General features: G+C 48.9%; 6 protein-coding genes across 6 annotated transcripts; 2 read left to right on the top strand and 4 right to left on the bottom strand.

Annotated features, from left to right (window-relative positions):
* Positions 1 to 92: 92 nt before the first annotated feature.
* Positions 93 to 4,256, bottom strand: UA08_03616 (putative phospholipid-transporting ATPase; the record flags this gene model as incomplete). Its single annotated transcript, XM_020265936.1, has 3 exons — positions 93 to 944; positions 1,002 to 1,305; positions 1,366 to 4,256. 3 exons carry the CDS (start codon positions 4,254 to 4,256, stop codon positions 93 to 95), a joined length of 4,047 nt encoding a protein of 1,348 aa, XP_020121734.1.
* An 818-nt stretch (positions 4,257 to 5,074) lies between these two features.
* On the bottom strand, positions 5,075 to 6,088 carry UA08_03615 (hypothetical protein; the record flags this gene model as incomplete). The annotated part of the gene is made up of 3 exons (XM_020265935.1): positions 5,075 to 5,675; positions 5,749 to 5,868; positions 5,925 to 6,088. 3 exons carry the CDS (start codon positions 6,086 to 6,088, stop codon positions 5,075 to 5,077), a joined length of 885 nt encoding a protein of 294 aa, XP_020121735.1.
* Positions 6,089 to 6,255: 167 nt separating this feature from the next.
* UA08_03614 (Pre-mRNA-splicing factor cwc15) lies at positions 6,256 to 7,472 on the top strand (the record flags this gene model as incomplete). The annotated part of the gene is made up of 8 exons (XM_020265934.1): positions 6,256 to 6,374; positions 6,446 to 6,468; positions 6,520 to 6,601; positions 6,654 to 6,926; positions 6,982 to 7,066; positions 7,125 to 7,322; positions 7,357 to 7,392; positions 7,455 to 7,472. 8 exons carry the CDS (start codon positions 6,256 to 6,258, stop codon positions 7,470 to 7,472), a joined length of 834 nt encoding a protein of 277 aa, XP_020121732.1.
* A 482-nt stretch (positions 7,473 to 7,954) lies between these two features.
* On the bottom strand, positions 7,955 to 11,189 carry UA08_03613 (hypothetical protein; the record flags this gene model as incomplete). The annotated part of the gene is made up of 15 exons (XM_020265933.1): positions 7,955 to 8,358; positions 8,430 to 8,459; positions 8,513 to 8,565; positions 8,622 to 8,689; positions 8,754 to 9,077; positions 9,144 to 9,217; positions 9,268 to 9,304; positions 9,364 to 9,533; positions 9,799 to 9,880; positions 9,988 to 9,997; positions 10,170 to 10,335; positions 10,413 to 10,497; positions 10,562 to 10,680; positions 10,741 to 10,863; positions 10,937 to 11,189. The coding sequence occupies 15 exons, from the start codon at positions 11,187 to 11,189 to the stop codon at positions 7,955 to 7,957; spliced, it is 1,998 nt and encodes a 665-aa protein (XP_020121733.1).
* Positions 11,190 to 12,179: 990 nt separating this feature from the next.
* On the bottom strand, positions 12,180 to 14,061 carry UA08_03612 (hypothetical protein; the record flags this gene model as incomplete). Its single annotated transcript, XM_020265931.1, has 4 exons — positions 12,180 to 12,960; positions 13,022 to 13,811; positions 13,863 to 13,967; positions 14,031 to 14,061. The coding sequence occupies 4 exons, from the start codon at positions 14,059 to 14,061 to the stop codon at positions 12,180 to 12,182; spliced, it is 1,707 nt and encodes a 568-aa protein (XP_020121738.1).
* Positions 14,062 to 14,610: 549 nt separating this feature from the next.
* Positions 14,611 to 15,580, top strand: UA08_03611 (hypothetical protein; the record flags this gene model as incomplete). Its single annotated transcript, XM_020265930.1, has 6 exons — positions 14,611 to 14,620; positions 14,659 to 14,697; positions 14,873 to 14,998; positions 15,140 to 15,204; positions 15,259 to 15,327; positions 15,401 to 15,580. 6 exons carry the CDS (start codon positions 14,611 to 14,613, stop codon positions 15,578 to 15,580), a joined length of 489 nt encoding a protein of 162 aa, XP_020121739.1.
* Between the last annotated feature and the right edge of the window lie 87 nt (positions 15,581 to 15,667).

Genomic DNA, 15,667 nt, shown 5'->3' with positions numbered 1-15,667 from the left:
CCACACACTGACAACGCTAATCCCAACGCCCTTTCGAACATGGAACAGAGGGAAAAAAAAAAAAAAAAAAAAAAAGGAATCAAAACATCATCTCATTGCAATGGCCGCGAACTGCCCATCTCACCATACCGACCGCGACTCTTGGTCGTATCGTACGCATTGACGATCCTCATTTGCTGTCCGCCCTCGTCCGCTTGACTAAATGCATAGCCGCGCTGTTTGCGCATGCGCTGCACCTGGCGGACTTTGCGGATGGCCTTCTGGAACTGTTCCATGCGCGGCCGGTAGTCTTGAACATTGTACTTTTGGATTTCTTGCACATGGTGGTATGGCTGCGGCCGGTACATGCGCTTGGCATACTTCCACACGAAGTCACGAAGTAGGCAGATGGCGGGAATCAGGACGGCCATGAGGTAGAATTGTGGTATGGAGAACACAACAGGGATAATTCCGTGGTATTCTCGGGAAAATCCAATGGCAGGGGCGGCATAACCGTAGGCAGGCAGGAATATAATCCATAAGAGAAGGGATCCTGGAATGGCGATTAGGTGGTACTTGGTCCACCAGTTGGTAATCAAAGATGCCTTGGTGAGGACTGTTACGAGGACCGCTGTGTACATGGCTGTACCCCAGACCCAATGGCCCGTTGCCATGCCGTTTTGTTCCTTGAGATCGTCATAGAAAATGCCCTCCCCGATGATGTAGGCAAGCAGGGAGTGGTAGAAACCATTGAGAATCCAAGCCCAGAAGTTCCGGATCTTGAAGAACACGCCCTTCTGGCCCAGCTGATAAAGTTGTGGATACCGATCCAGAAGTCTGGCAGAAACAAATTGATCCACAATTCCAAGTGCAAATGGCGGCATAACGGTAAAGATAACGTTGAAGAAGGTGAGTGTCCATGACTCGTAAATGACCTCGCCTGAAAAGGCATCTTGGAAAGAGTACTTTATCCATTGTTAGTAATTATGAGAATCACTCCATTTCTAAGGATATCAACTCACCCAAAACTGTGTCATATTCAGAGCAATGTTCTTGTAAAACGAGAACAAAATAACTTGGCTGATGCGATGGTACGACCATGAACCGTGAACGAGAAGAAGTTTTCGCAAGTATCGGAATTGACCAATTGAAACATCTGCAGCACGCGCAGCCTGAAGGCCCTCAACACCACTGATCCCGACTCCCACATGCGCGGCTTGGATCATCGATACATCGTTGGCTCCATCGCCAATGGCCAGAAGAAGAGCCTTTTTGTGACGTTTGACAAGTTTGACAACAAGAGCCTTCTGAAGAGGAGAGACTCGACTGTGACAATGACCATTAGAATTGTTTGTAAGTTACATAGATATTATGACTTGTACTTACCAACAAATGACTGCTTTACACAGCACGGCCAAATCTAGGAAGAGCTTTTCCAAGTCCTTCTCTAGAGCAAATGTCAATGATTTGCCGTCGATGATGAGCGCAAGAGGTTCCATCTCAGCTCCATGGGTTAGTTGACTCCGAGCGGCTGCAAGTTTCTTCGTAAGGGTTTCACCGGTCGCCATGGCGTTTTCTTCATTAACAATCAGCAGAGACATGTCTTCTGATATGAGCTTGCACGACATGCCAATATTGATTGCCGTCTCCTGTCTATCGCCTGTCAGGACCCAGACCTTGATACCGGCTTGTTGTAGAGTGTGGATAGTGTCAGGGACTCCATCTTGTAGTCTGTCCTCAATAGCAGTAGCCCCGAGAAGGTAAAAGTCCTTCTCAATTATCTCCGACGCCTTGTCAAGTTCTTCTTGGCGATTACCACTAACCGTGGTCGCAGCTTTGTCGTGAATCTGGATCCATTGCTGGAACTCGTCTTCCGGAACCTCGCGCATTGCCAGACACAACGTCCGCAGACCATCGGTTGCGTATTCCTCCAAATGCTGCAATGTTACTTCCACTGTCGGATTGTCTGGGTGAAGACGTTCCAAGATGACCGTATCGGCACCTTTACAGAAAACCCTAACTTTGCCATCAGGGCACCGGAAAATGGTCGACATTCTTTTTCTCGAAGAGTTGAATTCACAGACCGCTAATAGTTCATACTCATACTCCTGGCCGTTCACAGAAATCTGCACGGATCGTGGCTTACGATTTGTGAACTGATATCCGAGCATGACAGCGCCTTCAACCAGGGCACCTTCATCAGGGGATGCCGCTTGGTACTTGATTTCACCAGGTCTATCATCTCTCCTCTCGGGAATGACGGTATGACAGGTTGCCAACATTGCTAAGAATTGATGGATGATTTCTCCTGTTGGATGAGATTGCAAGTTCTCTTGCAGCTGCTTGAAATCATGAACACCAATATCACTGCCCGGAACCGCTTTTCTGTCTTCGGGGATATCACCGCCGTATTGAATACCACCAATGGAGCACTGCTTGAACTCCATCATATTGCAGGTCAGAGTTCCAGTTTTGTCAGAGAAAATATACTCAATCTGGCCAAGTTCCTCGACAAGCGAAGATGTTCGACATATTGCGGGGGTATCTGTTTTGTCGTAATAGATATCGAGGTCGGAGTTGATGAGCAAAGCCTGGAAATATTTGACAATTTCAATCGTGACAAAAAGTGAAATGGGAACCAGATTGGAAAAGAGCACCCAGTTGGTCGCAATGTCCATAAAAAACTGCTTGGCCCCATCATATGTGCCTAAATACAAGTATGACAGCTTTTCGCCGGAGGTCTTACGAATGATGAGGTCGCCGACTGATGTGATGACACTTAGAGCTATCAGGATTCCGACCAGGATCAAAATTTGCAAGTTCACAGTGTGTTCAACAGCCGTTCTCTTGATAGGTGTGGCAGTAGCGTTCCTCATGAGCTTCGTTTCGTGACCAGTGAACACGACGATCCCATGGATCCAGGGGGTGTTGCGAAGTGTAGCACCACGGAGAAGAAGCTGCTCTGGTGACAGAGGAAGCTCCTTTTCACCTCCCCCAGCATGCATTGTCAATGTAGCCTCGTACGTGTAGAGACTACTGTTCGGCTGTTCAGACCGTAGTCGTCCGCTCAACCTGCTCATATCACTGGGATTGACAAGATGCGACGTCTCTGGAATGGCTTGTTTGACCTTTAGATTGGTTTCTCCATCGAGGTTTGCCGTTTCAATATAGCAGAGACCCTCTGGTTCAGAGCTCGCCAACAAGACTAGATCTGCGGGAAATGGCTGTTCAGACTCCACGCGGACAATATCACCTACGGCGACGTCCAACCACTTCGTCTCCTGAAACTGGGAGCCTTTCAGAACTTGAGCTTTGGATGTATTCAGCGAGGTATCCGAAGACCTTCGTTTTTGATCCTCGACCAGCTCTTTAATAGCGGACACAATCAGGACAAGGCCTAGTGGTACAATTGTTGTATATCGATTTGTGGGAGTAACATTGGGTATCTGCTGCAGAGCGGCGGTAAACAGGAAAAACAAGTTGGCATATTTGGAAAATTGCTCGTAAAGAAATTTGGGTATAAACGTGATGATGTTGTACTTGGCCGTTGAAATATAGTTGTTAATGAACTTTTGCGAAGAATTGGCTGGCGCATTATTGAGCATAATGATTCGAGGTCCGAGGGTTGAAGGGTCGACTTTTCTTCTACCAAACGTAAACCCAGAACTGCCGCGTTTCCTCTGCGCTCTTTTGACGCTGCTGTCATCTCCCTCTCCCAGCCTTGACCCTCGAGCTCCAGCTTCCGTTAGGGGTAGGTCCATTTCGGAATACTCGGACCCCATGCCCAGCATGCTCTTCGCTTTGCCCATGAACCCACCACCCAGAGCCAGGATGCTGTTTCGTTGGTGCTGCTGTCGAAGCTGACTAGGAGGCATGTTGTCCTCGTCCAGATCATTGTAATAGCCGTGCATGTGCTCATCCTCGTAGTCGTCAATATCCGAATACCTCTGAAAATTACTCAGACCGGAAGTCTGAGAATATGTGCGCTGTGCGGGCTCGCCGAGATATGGATCACTTCCGGCCTGGTCAATGTGCAACCCTGTGCGTGGATGCGCCCCAGCAGCGGCTGGATTCCTGGCCCCAACAAAGTCATCATACGAAACAGACGGTCGCGCATGCTCGGAATCGTCGATGTTATACTGCTCCAGCAGTCGATCATCGTCTACCGGCGGGTGCTGGCCAGTGTTGTAGACCGACGCGTTGTTCTCTTCCAGCTGCAGCAAGTCATCGCTCCGGCCAGCGGATGGATGACTTCCAGGAGGCCGACCGCTGGCCATCGTAGATTTGGCAAGCGGACAGCCTTAGGTCTTCGCGGGTGGTGAAGGATCAAAAAGTCAGAAGAAATGCCCCTGAAGCATTGGAGTCGAGATTTTGTGTTTTGAAGCAGCTGGCGAACTCGAGTCGGGGGGAAGATAACAAGGCGAGAATGGCAATGGCGAGATATTCTAGCTGAGAGTAAATGTGAATCTGGTGACAACAGATATCGAGCGACGTGGCGGATGCGACAATGAGCAGGCTGGTCTCAGGGATTTTCTCTCAAGCTTTTCTTTTCGATGGTGTTTCACGTTGTCGTGCAGAGAGAGCTGCACCGCTCGGTGGCTCGGAGAACCAGCCAGGGGCCAATGAGCAGCCGAGCTGGCGGCACCAACATCTAAGCCACGTAAATACATGCCGTCAGCAATACCAGTAATACCAATACCATAAGTTACGAGACATCTGTCTGGCTCTGTACACATACGCTTTGTTTCTTAAGGCTACGTCTCTTATGGCTTGTTATTTATATTAGACATGGTTTGTAGTCTTTGTTTCTATCTGGCTTCGTATCGCCGTAGCTCATGGCGTAAAACGTAGTTATCTCTGATGATGCGCCGGTTTGGCTGCATCGCCATGGCTGCTTGCTGAGCATGCCAACCAAGTCAATAATATGTCGGCTCAGTCAGCTGTGAAACCGTTTCAGACCGGGGACGTCGCCACCTGTCAAACACCAAGGGTGCGGAGGGATTGCAAGTCGGGGTGGCTGATCAGCCGGCAGCCTTGGTACAAGAGCCTTCGAAGAAGAATAGCATGGTTCATGTATAATAAGGTAATGAGACGTTTATCCTTCACGGTCATTTTCTGCGTTGGCTTCTGCCGCACGATTCACTTTTGCGCGCCGAGCCAGGTCGGATTCGAGCGCCTTATTTATGATCCCGTTGATTTCTTGCACTTTCCGTAGTGCGAAATGCGTCTTTTTCACAACCTCAATTGCGCTGACAGGACTACCGGCGGATTTGTATACTGCGCATGTCTCGCCCGAGTTGTTCAGGGCAATGATCAGGTCTCCTTCCGAAGCCTGTTCCTCTTTGCGGGTGGCATCCAGGACGAGGACCTTCCCCTCATGAAAAGACTGGAACGTGATCGACAATGGCCTGTGGGTGATATTCAAAGGTACCGGGACTCGTTCATCGACGCCGAAAACTGTAACCTGGCCTTCTTTGACCTCAATGTCGGGACGTCGAAAATGTTGCAGGCCTGCCATAATGCCAATGCATGCCGTGTCAATGAGATTGCCATCAAAGTCGATCACATGCACATCTGCTCGTATATTCCAGGCACTTTTGCCCTTTAAAATACATAGAGATTCCGTATCTAAGGCATTCGAGTGCCGGATTACACGGTCAAGCACTCGCGATACGTAAGTCTCGAATTCGTTTTGCCTTGGAAGAAAGAAGAAAAAATCAGCGAACTTTGTCGGGCAGAAAGAGTAGACGTGAGATGCTTCCAACATACCGAAGATTTTCCCAAGCGGGGGATCCCATAGATGTAAGCTCCATTGCAATTGAAAAGGTGCCATCAGATTGGCGGTCATCGCGGGGTTTCGTTACTTCGGCAGAGATGCGCACAACCAAACTAGAGGAGGTTAACAATAATGGAACCGATGTAGTGTTTTATAGCTGCCGACTCACCTTGTCTGTCCAAGCTTAACTCTGACATGTCCGTACTCTTCACCGAAAGTCACGGAGAGAGGGCGAAAGGTATCAACATCGCGACCATCGAGACGGATATTCTGGAGGAGGGCTTCGAGGATGAATTCCCGCTCTGCGACTGACAGTGGTGTTTCCTTAGACATCGTTGTTGTAGATTGTCCCAATCGATAACACAGCGCACTATAATTGTAAGCTATAAGATGCAAATATGCATAATTGAGAGCTCGTTGTTTTTATTTGAGAAAGCATCCAGAGAAGCCAAAGACTTTTTGACGGCAGATTAAATTATTGGCTCCGCCGACAGCCAATCATGCGAAGGCGGTCAACGGGCCTGTATTACTTTCTGCGCATCTTCGACTTTACCTCACTCGCAACCACATTAAACCTGAGTCTTGGAGGGATTCATATAAGTGCCGAATATGACTACAGGTAAGACTTTTTCACCCTAAAAATTAAAGGATGCTTTTCTCTTTCTGACTTCTGACTTCTGACTTCTGCAGCACATCGTCCCACTTTCGACCCGGTATATTTGATCGCAAGTCCCATATGAGGCATTATCCACACTAACACCCAGTGCAGGCCCAGGGCAAAGAGGCCCTCCGTGGCCCGGCTTATCACCAACGGCTCCTGCCTGCTTATATGCATTTGAAAGTTCGGTACGGTACATGGCCTTACAGCAAAAAGCATATGGCTCTAACACATCAGCAGACAACCAGGCCAGGGCGGCGAAGCCGATCGACCACGCGATCTCAGGGCCGAACTATTGGCAGCAGAAGCAGCACACTTTTCAAAGACCAAAGGCGTCCAGGCGGAGGCACCTGCTGAACCGGTTCCGAGACTCAAACGCGACCTCGAAGAGGATGCGGAAGCAAACTTGGACGAGGAAGACATAGAGGCAAAACGGCGGCGGATACTGGAGGAAACACGTGATATAGACGCTGACTCGGTGGGATCGGATTCAGATAGTAGTGATGAAGACAGGTTCGTTGCGTCGAAGAGGCAATGTTGGACCGAAATTGACCGTGATTAAATACAGCGACGATGAAGAGGATGAAGCCGCTGAGCTGATGCGCGAACTCGAGAAGATTAAGCGCGAGCGACAGGAACAGAAAGAGAAAGAGGTATATTTTGCATGCGGGGTCGCTCAACTGTTTTTGTCTAACATTTATATGTCTCTAGGAGCGCGAGAGGGAAGCCAAAGAGCAAGAGCAGCGAGAGTTCGACATTGCGCGGGGCAACCCATTATTGAACCCACAGGACTTCAATATGAAGCGTCGATGGGATGACGATGTTGTCTTTAAGAACCAGGCTCGCGGCAGTGAAGTCAAGAAAGGGCCCGAGTTTGTTAACGTAGAGCTCTCCGATCCCCTTTTACAGGTCTGCAGCATGCTAATCGATTATATGATTATAGGACCTTTTGCGATCAGACTTTCACAAACGATTCATGGTAAGCAGCACGTTTCATGCCTCTATTCAATTATGTTCCTGCGTCTAATCAAGTTCCAACAGTCGAGATACGTACGATGATTCAACGTTGCGCGTTTCTGTGTCTTATGGGTTGGACGGTGGCGTTAATGCTAGAAACAAAGATTTTTGTTTGTATATTGCTTGGTCTCTACCTTGAGCCTACTTCTGGAATGAAGCTTGAATGTTAGTATATGTCCTGTATGATCTTGAAATGTGTACAGTAGACTTTAGGTACCGCAAATCCTCTCAGGTGCACTCTGTACTACACGCTCGACTTCTAACTAGTTCTTAATAATAATAATAATAATACTAAATAAAGCAATACTACCTAAATACCTATTTCCCATATTGAGTATCACCTTAGTATACAATACCTTCTGATTGGGCCTCGTCATAACGCCAACTTCCAGGATATCGACCCTAAAAGTTGCACCATCCATACCCCATTATACATAACGTATACGCCCAACCCCTATCAGTGGATATCATTCATTACTGTGTAAAGGCCATTACAACAAGAACATACTGATCATAAAATCATGTTACACTGCCTGCGCCTCTGTGCCGGAGGACTTGGACACCATAATACCCTGGTCGTCGAAATGGTCCATCATGGCATGAGAACTAGCTGTGGCAGCAGCATTAGCCGGTAGCGGTGCGCCAATATCAGAGATCTGCGAGCCATTTATGTCGGAGAAACGCTGCGATTGAGCAGCGGACATGTTCCGACTGTCATTGCCGCTGTTGTTATTGCTATTGTTATTGCTATTACTGTTGCTGTTGCTGGTGCCGCCGCGCGAGCCAAGCGATGTGAGGCTGTGGATGCTGCGGATGACATTCCGCATATTTTCAGACTTGAGGAGGCCGTACTGCACGGGGAGACAGGCAGCGATGACACCTAGCCCGGCTTCGAGCATGGAGAAGTAGGTGGTGAGGGTAGTGAGATCTAAGAAATGTCAATATAAGTGATCATGTGAAGTAAGATTTATTCGAATTATGGAAGAAGATAGAACATACACTCCTCGTCAGAGTCTGGGTCAAATTGTACTAAGGCATTATTAGTAGAGAAAAATGGAAAATGCCCGCGCAGATGAACTTACCAGACAGCGCTCGTTGATAGATGGCCATGCGAACGATTGACATGGCGATGGTTCTGTATGGATATCAGTATATACGTAGGCGTATATTTTGGATACTCTGGAAACGCACATAGCACCAAGACCAAACACACACATAACACCGACCTTGCGATGGATAGTGAGACGGAGTTTCCAGATCTATCCGTCTCCCATCAGCATGTATATTCCTAATCACCAGTGAGCGTTCTTTCTTCCCACATACCTCGCTGAGAGGCAGCAAAATAATCAAGATATCCATGACCACATCCGATATGGCATAGGCCATATGTACTTTGCCCGTGGGCAGACAGTATTTATCCTCACTCTCGCTGCTGGTCCAGTAGGCGGCAAAATCGGTGCTACAGAGGAACAGAAGCAGGAAGAAGAAGCAGATCGTCCAGGCTGTCACCGCAATGATCATGGACATGGTAATCCAGCCGAACTCACGGGCAACATACTTGGTGAAGACACGGCGGTAAAAGAAGAGAAAGCTGAGTTTGATACAGCCAAGGGCGGGGACTTGTAGCAGTTCAGTGGGCCAGCCGGCCTGTGGCGGAGTTAAAAGTTAGAATAACTAGCTAGATATGCAGGTATTATCATGTCAAATACGCACCACGTTGGCATTTGGATGATTTGGCCCTGCATCTCCCACGGACGCTGGATAACCAAATCCCTTCATGCCGGTTTCTGCGGGGTGTGAATATATAGACATGATGGTGAACATCCAAATAGCGTACCGATGAGGATAGTAATGGCCATGCCAATAACAAAGAGCTAATTTAATGTTAGCTAGAACTTAAGGATAGTACAATTCAAAGGAAATGATTTCTCACCAAGGCCATAGCAACCGCCCAGTCATCAAGCTCCAGGCGTGAGCGCTTGATGCGCCGCGCAAAGAATCGCAGTCCCACCATCAGCGAGCAGAAGACGATCAAACATGCGGCCTCCGCAACCACGACGGGTGCGTGAATGCGGATGTCCTGGATGGCCGGCATGGCCTGGTCTGGAAGCTGGGGTAGACACAGTAAACTATAGTCTGGGGTTGTTAACGGGTATGGCGTTCGGTAGCGGTGGGGATCACTATTCAAGGGTCTCGGAAGGGAAGGGCCGCACGGGGCGCAGTGGACCCTGTTAAACAGGGATATCCACTAAAGCCCTAACTGCGTAATCTATAGGTTGTTCATCCATCACCGCCCTATGAGCTATTATTACCCAGGTTTCCTCAGTGCTTACAAATATCTGACCTGCGTTCGGGGACCATGACATACAAGACCAGCAGTAGAGGAATCTTTTATGGCAAGCTGCTAACGTGGCCGTAAAGGCAGTGGTGGTCCCTCGATTTTCAACTTCCTGGTTATTGGTTACAGCAGTTTTCTACCCAGGCCATTTTCTAATGAAATGTTCACCCTAACTAGGTTACCAATGTCACAATAGTCCCGTGATCAATTAACACCCACTTTCCCTAGTCTGTACGGCGTACAGACATAATTCACCGAGGTTGGAAGATGCAGTAAGAGTATCCTTCAAGCTTGCATCTATCTGCAGTACATTTTGTCATTCGCCCTCGTTATCTTTATTATCCTTATAGTCGTCTGAGAGCTCCTCTCCATGCCCCTTGAGGATGTCCCCGGGATCGTACCTGCGCTCCCGCATGAAAGTCTCCAGTCTATCCCAATTCACGCACTCCCGCTTCACATCCGGGCGCACACTGAGGTCATGCCACGGCCGGTTCGACCAGTAGAACCGGTTAGTGGTTAGGTCAGGATGACACATCATCGAGGTACGCAGCGCTTCGAGGCAGTGCGCTAGACATATTCAGTTTATGGTGAAGAAAAAAAGTTGGAGTAAAGAGGATATATGCAAGAAATTGGAGGAAACGTACAGCTATGTTCCAGATCATTCTCCTTCTGCTCTGCCGTCATGTTGGGATAGTAATGATCTGCCTGGAGTGTCTGACGGATACGTCGCTATGAAATTATTGTCAGTTTAACTCTTGAGCGAAGAGAAAAAAAAAAGATGGCGAATACCCACCAGACAATGAAGGTTATGATACACGCCCAGCATAAACAGACTGTTACCATTCTTCATCACCACGGTGCGCGACGCATTCAAGTGTTTGGCCTCTTCAGGAAATACTTGCAGGCCGTGTGCTGGGACTGTCAGTTCAGCCTGCCAGCACCTTCGAAATGCATATATTTTTCATTACATACGATGTATCAAACGATTCCAAGCACGTTCCGATTCATCGCTGGGCGGGCCAAAAAACAAGTCGTTGCTCCAGTAGTCCCACGGCGGCATATCGATGGTATACACGATGGCAGGAGTGAGGGGGGCTAGATGGTGGTAGAGAGAAAGAGAGTAAATATGCAAATTCTCATGGTCATAGCTTCTATGTCTCTCACGTACAATACAGCTTCGGCCGTGGGGCTTCCCGGAAGAGCAGCACGGTACGCACATGGGGGATGAAGTTGATTGCAATGACGACCAACAGCACTGTCAGAGCGTGTGCCAACATTGATTTCAACCACGACCACCAACGAGAGTTTTTTCGAGAGATACGAGCATCTTCCAAGTCCACCGTGTGCTCGTGGTCGTCGAGGAGCGGTTCAGCTTCGACGCCCATGGCATGAACCGAGGCAAATATAACTATCTGGTACATTATTTGTCAGACAAGAAATGCCGAGTTATCCAGGACCACAGATTGATACTTGCCCGTTTAGAGACGATCTGAGCAGAGGAATATCTTGAAGTCAAAACCTCAATTGCATAAAGGAAGAAGAAGACGTGCTAGCTGGCACGCTCTTGTGTGTAGGAAGGGGTGCCACAATAGGAACCTCTAGGCGCGGTACTTCCTAGATAGGAAGCAAAACGATATGATTCTCAATTCCGCCCCCAATGGTGATTAATGTATGCGCGCAGCTGATAGTTGCAGTTCCGGCCCCCAGGTCCAACCAACGGACCATGGTAGGTACCTCGTAATTGTAGAGTTCAGCTCATGTTGTACGTTTCATATTTTGCGCGGTAAGGAATCAGGCCCAAAGGAAAGGCTGCGGGTATAAGAAAGGGCGTCACCCCGAGGTCCAGCGACAGTCAAGGCAGTCATTACTCAGACACTTCTTAGTGGTACAGCCCCCAGAATTCTCCGAATACCACAAAGTCCCGAGAAAACAGAAACCAATATGCATCCTCGGCTATTGTTCCTCCTTGCGCTGGCCTGGACGGCCGTGGCTCTCCCGGCTCCATATGCAGGTGGTAGAGCTTCAGCCAGAGATTTCAATTCTATACCCCCCTACTGACAAAAAGTAGACAGAGCTGAGTCTTTTGTCGGTGCGGAGATCGAGGTTGCCATTGACTGAGTGCTCGGGGATGGCACGAGGAATACTAAAGTGATGGGAAACAGAGAGGCGATGTTGGAGGAGGCGTTGCGTGCAAGTTTAACAAGGAATATGGACGGTTTCCTTGTGGCTATCGGTTCTGTCTTAGCAGTACAAGCAAGGTATTTGGGTTGAATTTCATCCCAGAATCGTATATAGAATATTTTATGCCTGAATGTAATGAAGGATAGTTTATACCACTAGCCCAACATGGCTAGCCACGTGCCTGCCCAAACAGGCAGTATTTCTTTCCTTGTTCCAGCGCTCTAACTCAATCACGCCTGCACATAATCATTCTTCTCATAACCGTGTTTCTTCCGATACTCCTCCGCACAGTCGCGAAAATCACTCGCCAAGCACGGCTCCTCAGGGTCTTCCCACCAGCCCTTGCGATGAGAAGTCAGGCCCGCCTCATACGCCAGCCTGTCTGTGTAATAGACCAGATCGGCATGGAAGTTGATGCCATCAACACCCCTCGTCGGGTATCGTCTTCGAGACAGGGCGTTCATATACGCGACCTGGCGCTTGGCCTCGCTTGGTGGTGGCAGAGTCACATGTCCATCCCAATATGCAGTTGCCCAAATGGCCTGCGCATCAGCGACACGGAAGTTATTGGACACTCGAGCCCTTCCCAAGAATAGGATGGATGGATCCGACAAAGAAGCCATGCCGTGGTAGAGTCTGGCCGGTGTGCGACTGATATCTCCCACGGGTTTTGCGTCACGGGGAGGAGAGCCTAGGATGGGGAATTCTTTCAGGATATCTGCGTCTGCCTGTTTCCTCAGGTCGTCCCATGTTTGTTCCTCGGCTGAGGTGTCAGGTTGATGTGGGAGACCTAGTTGGATAGCTTGGTCAGGGGTAAAGAAAGGATAGGAAGGGTCCCAGCCTGTGCCACATAGCACAGCATCGGTGGGCACTACTCTTCCGTCTGTTAAGATTATGGCATTGGGCGTCGTGCCATATGGGTCACTCCGGTAGACAGTCACCTTCTTACTGACGAGATCCCAGAAGTCGTCGTGCTGGATGACTCCAACGGGACCGCTGCTCCAGAAGAATCTATCCAAGTCAGAAGCGAGTGATTTTGAGTTGTACACACTCAATGTATCAGACAACTTACGATGCTTTCGGTTCCAAGTCACGAAACCCCGGAAGAGCTCCCTCTCGGCCCCGATAATTCGCCCATGTCTTGAACCGATTGTCCGCAGCATACAACTTTTCCTCAAGAGCAGCTCTCTCTGACTCGAGTTGGTGGAGTGAAAGAGCTTCTGCAGGTAGGGCATAAAAGTTAGAAGGGCTCAGCCTTGCAGCTTTCCGAGTTGCTCCAGCTTCTGCCGCATTTCTATATCTCCCCCCGGCCGCCGGATTCATAAATATGCCTGGCCCTTCTCCCGAAGTGCGAATAATCCAGTTAACATTCTTTCCTGTTCTGAGGGCACCGTACACCATGTCTACGGCTGACTTTCCTCCGCCGATAACAGTTATATCTTTGTACGCTGACTCCGGGTCCAAAATCTTCTCATGAGCTCCAAGATCACGATGGTGCAGTATGGGAGCTTTCCATTGGGGGCTGCGAGGAAATGTGGGCATGTTTGGCAGTGATGTTATTCCCGATGCCACTGCTAATTTACTACAGTACACGGTTTGAGACTCTGTGTCATCGATATGCAAGAGCCATCCATCACCGCGCTTTTCCACCATGCGTACATCTGCATTGACTCGGACTCGAGATCGCAGAGACATACCATTGTATATATGATTGTCAACATAATCTTCGAGATACTGAGTTACGTATCTGGCCTCGAAGGTATCGTGGAGTCTGGGAGCATCGTCAGGCAGCTCAAGAGGCACGTCGGCGAACGAGGTCATGCGCAGAGGACTCTGGACCCAGAACGCCTCAAAGACTCTCTCTGGGAACAGAGTTAAACGAAGTCTGATCGAAGTTTACAGTTACCACGGACCTGCGCTCCATACCCCGCCGATGCCTGCGTCCTTTTCAAAGATCACCAGGCGTGCTTCCGGGTGGATGTCGAGATAGAACCGGGCAAAAGCGATGCCACTCAGCCCTAGAAACGATGAGTGCTGTTTCTACCATAGGTACGCTAGTATCAAGCGATTGATAAACCTACCGGCGCCGATGACCGCCACATCGACCTCCATGGCTGACATATACACCACTGAACCGGTACGTTCTATCAGTCTGTCACAGTCGTAGCACCGGTATAATGTGTGCGATTATAAGTTGCACGTAAACGGGTTGACTAAAATACAGCGAGCGCTTGTTACTTTTAGCTAGTGAACTAGTCAACTATCTAGTTACCTAGTTAGTAGAAAGCTGAGTAAGAGGCTAAGAGAGGTGGAGATGATCGGCGTGCTGACTGCATTAGCATACATAGCGTTTTGTTTGTCTCTACACGTGGGGTACATTTTAGTTCATACAGCTTATACGTATTTGATTGTCGTTTCCTGGTTATCTGTCCATGGAGAGACGCCTTTCAGAGGGCATTCCAAAGCTGAAAAGCTTAGGGGCCTTCAAGATACAAAACCTAAGTTAAATGGGAAGAACCCTGTCAACCGGTTTCTCGCACAGCAATTTCTCTCTTCATGTTCAACTCCATATTTCTGGTGGGATATTGCTTTGGCCCAGTGTTGGTCGCCCCGTGAGTGAGATATACGGCCGGATCGTGGCGCGGTATCCATATCGTGGCCATGACTATTTGTGAGTGACCAAGATTGATAAACGACGTAAATGGATAGGGGTATACATTGTTGGCGGGTTTGGCTCTGCCGTTATTGGTAAGGGAGTTTTGCTGGTGAGATGAGGGAGCAGGTTGATTAACTTGCGTATCAGTCATCGTTTTGAAAGCAACAATATACAATGTAAACCTAGGTAGTTAGAATGTATAGTTAGAAATACTTATTGAGGCCTCAGGCTCCATAGTGAAGAGTGGAGTCAGCTAACCCGTTACAGATCCCAAGGCAGCAAGGCACCAACGACAAGCCAGCAAGCGTGCGTCTCTATCAGCGTCTATCTCCGACATCAACCTATCTGTAACTACAACAATGGATTCCCAAGCTACCAGCAGAGCTTTGCACAGTAAGCGATGTGCTCGCCTTTTTAACCGCTGCAATCTGAACATACCATTCCCATCCCAATCCAAAAGAAGATGATAACAGTCTCCTCCGCACGCAGCATGCGGGGAATTAATTCATATCTGACAGCCATCGTCCCTGACAGATCGCATCAACACGGACGTCACGCAATTGCTTCAGCGGTTTGAGAATATTCTTGCGCCTTCGAGGGTATGTTCTGTTTTTATCGATCGTCATATACTCCAGTGCTAAGTCCATCTACAGGTCGAAACTCCAGATAATACCTACACGGCCGTTGGAGCGTACAATCTCAATGTCGAAGCAACAGCTCTTGTGCGCATCCCTTCCGCCTTTGAATGAGTGTCTAGGTGCACTACTAACTGCTCGTGTGTGTGTGTTTCAACAGACCCGTGCTGCCGAGGACCTGCTCTCCCTTACGCGCTTCATGAAAGAAGCTTGGCTTTTCGAGAAACTCAACACGGTCGGCGAAGACGAACACGACCTCAGGCGCAACCAGGCACTGGAGGAGGATGTGGCTGCGGTGAAGGAAGCCGTGCGGACTGGGCTTGGGAGGGAGTCGACGTGATCTACCATGGTTCGGCTCTTGATTCTTAGGCGGAGTTTTGGGATGACACATAAGGAGTGGCTACTGGAGTTCTTTCTTGGTACATGT

The sequence above is a fragment of the Talaromyces atroroseus genome, assembly GCF_001907595.1.
Source record: "Talaromyces atroroseus strain IBT 11181 chromosome Unknown scaffold_3, whole genome shotgun sequence".
NCBI classification, from domain to species: domain Eukaryota; kingdom Fungi; phylum Ascomycota; class Eurotiomycetes; order Eurotiales; family Trichocomaceae; genus Talaromyces; species Talaromyces atroroseus.
This window is presented reverse-complemented; position numbering and strand designations above follow the sequence as displayed.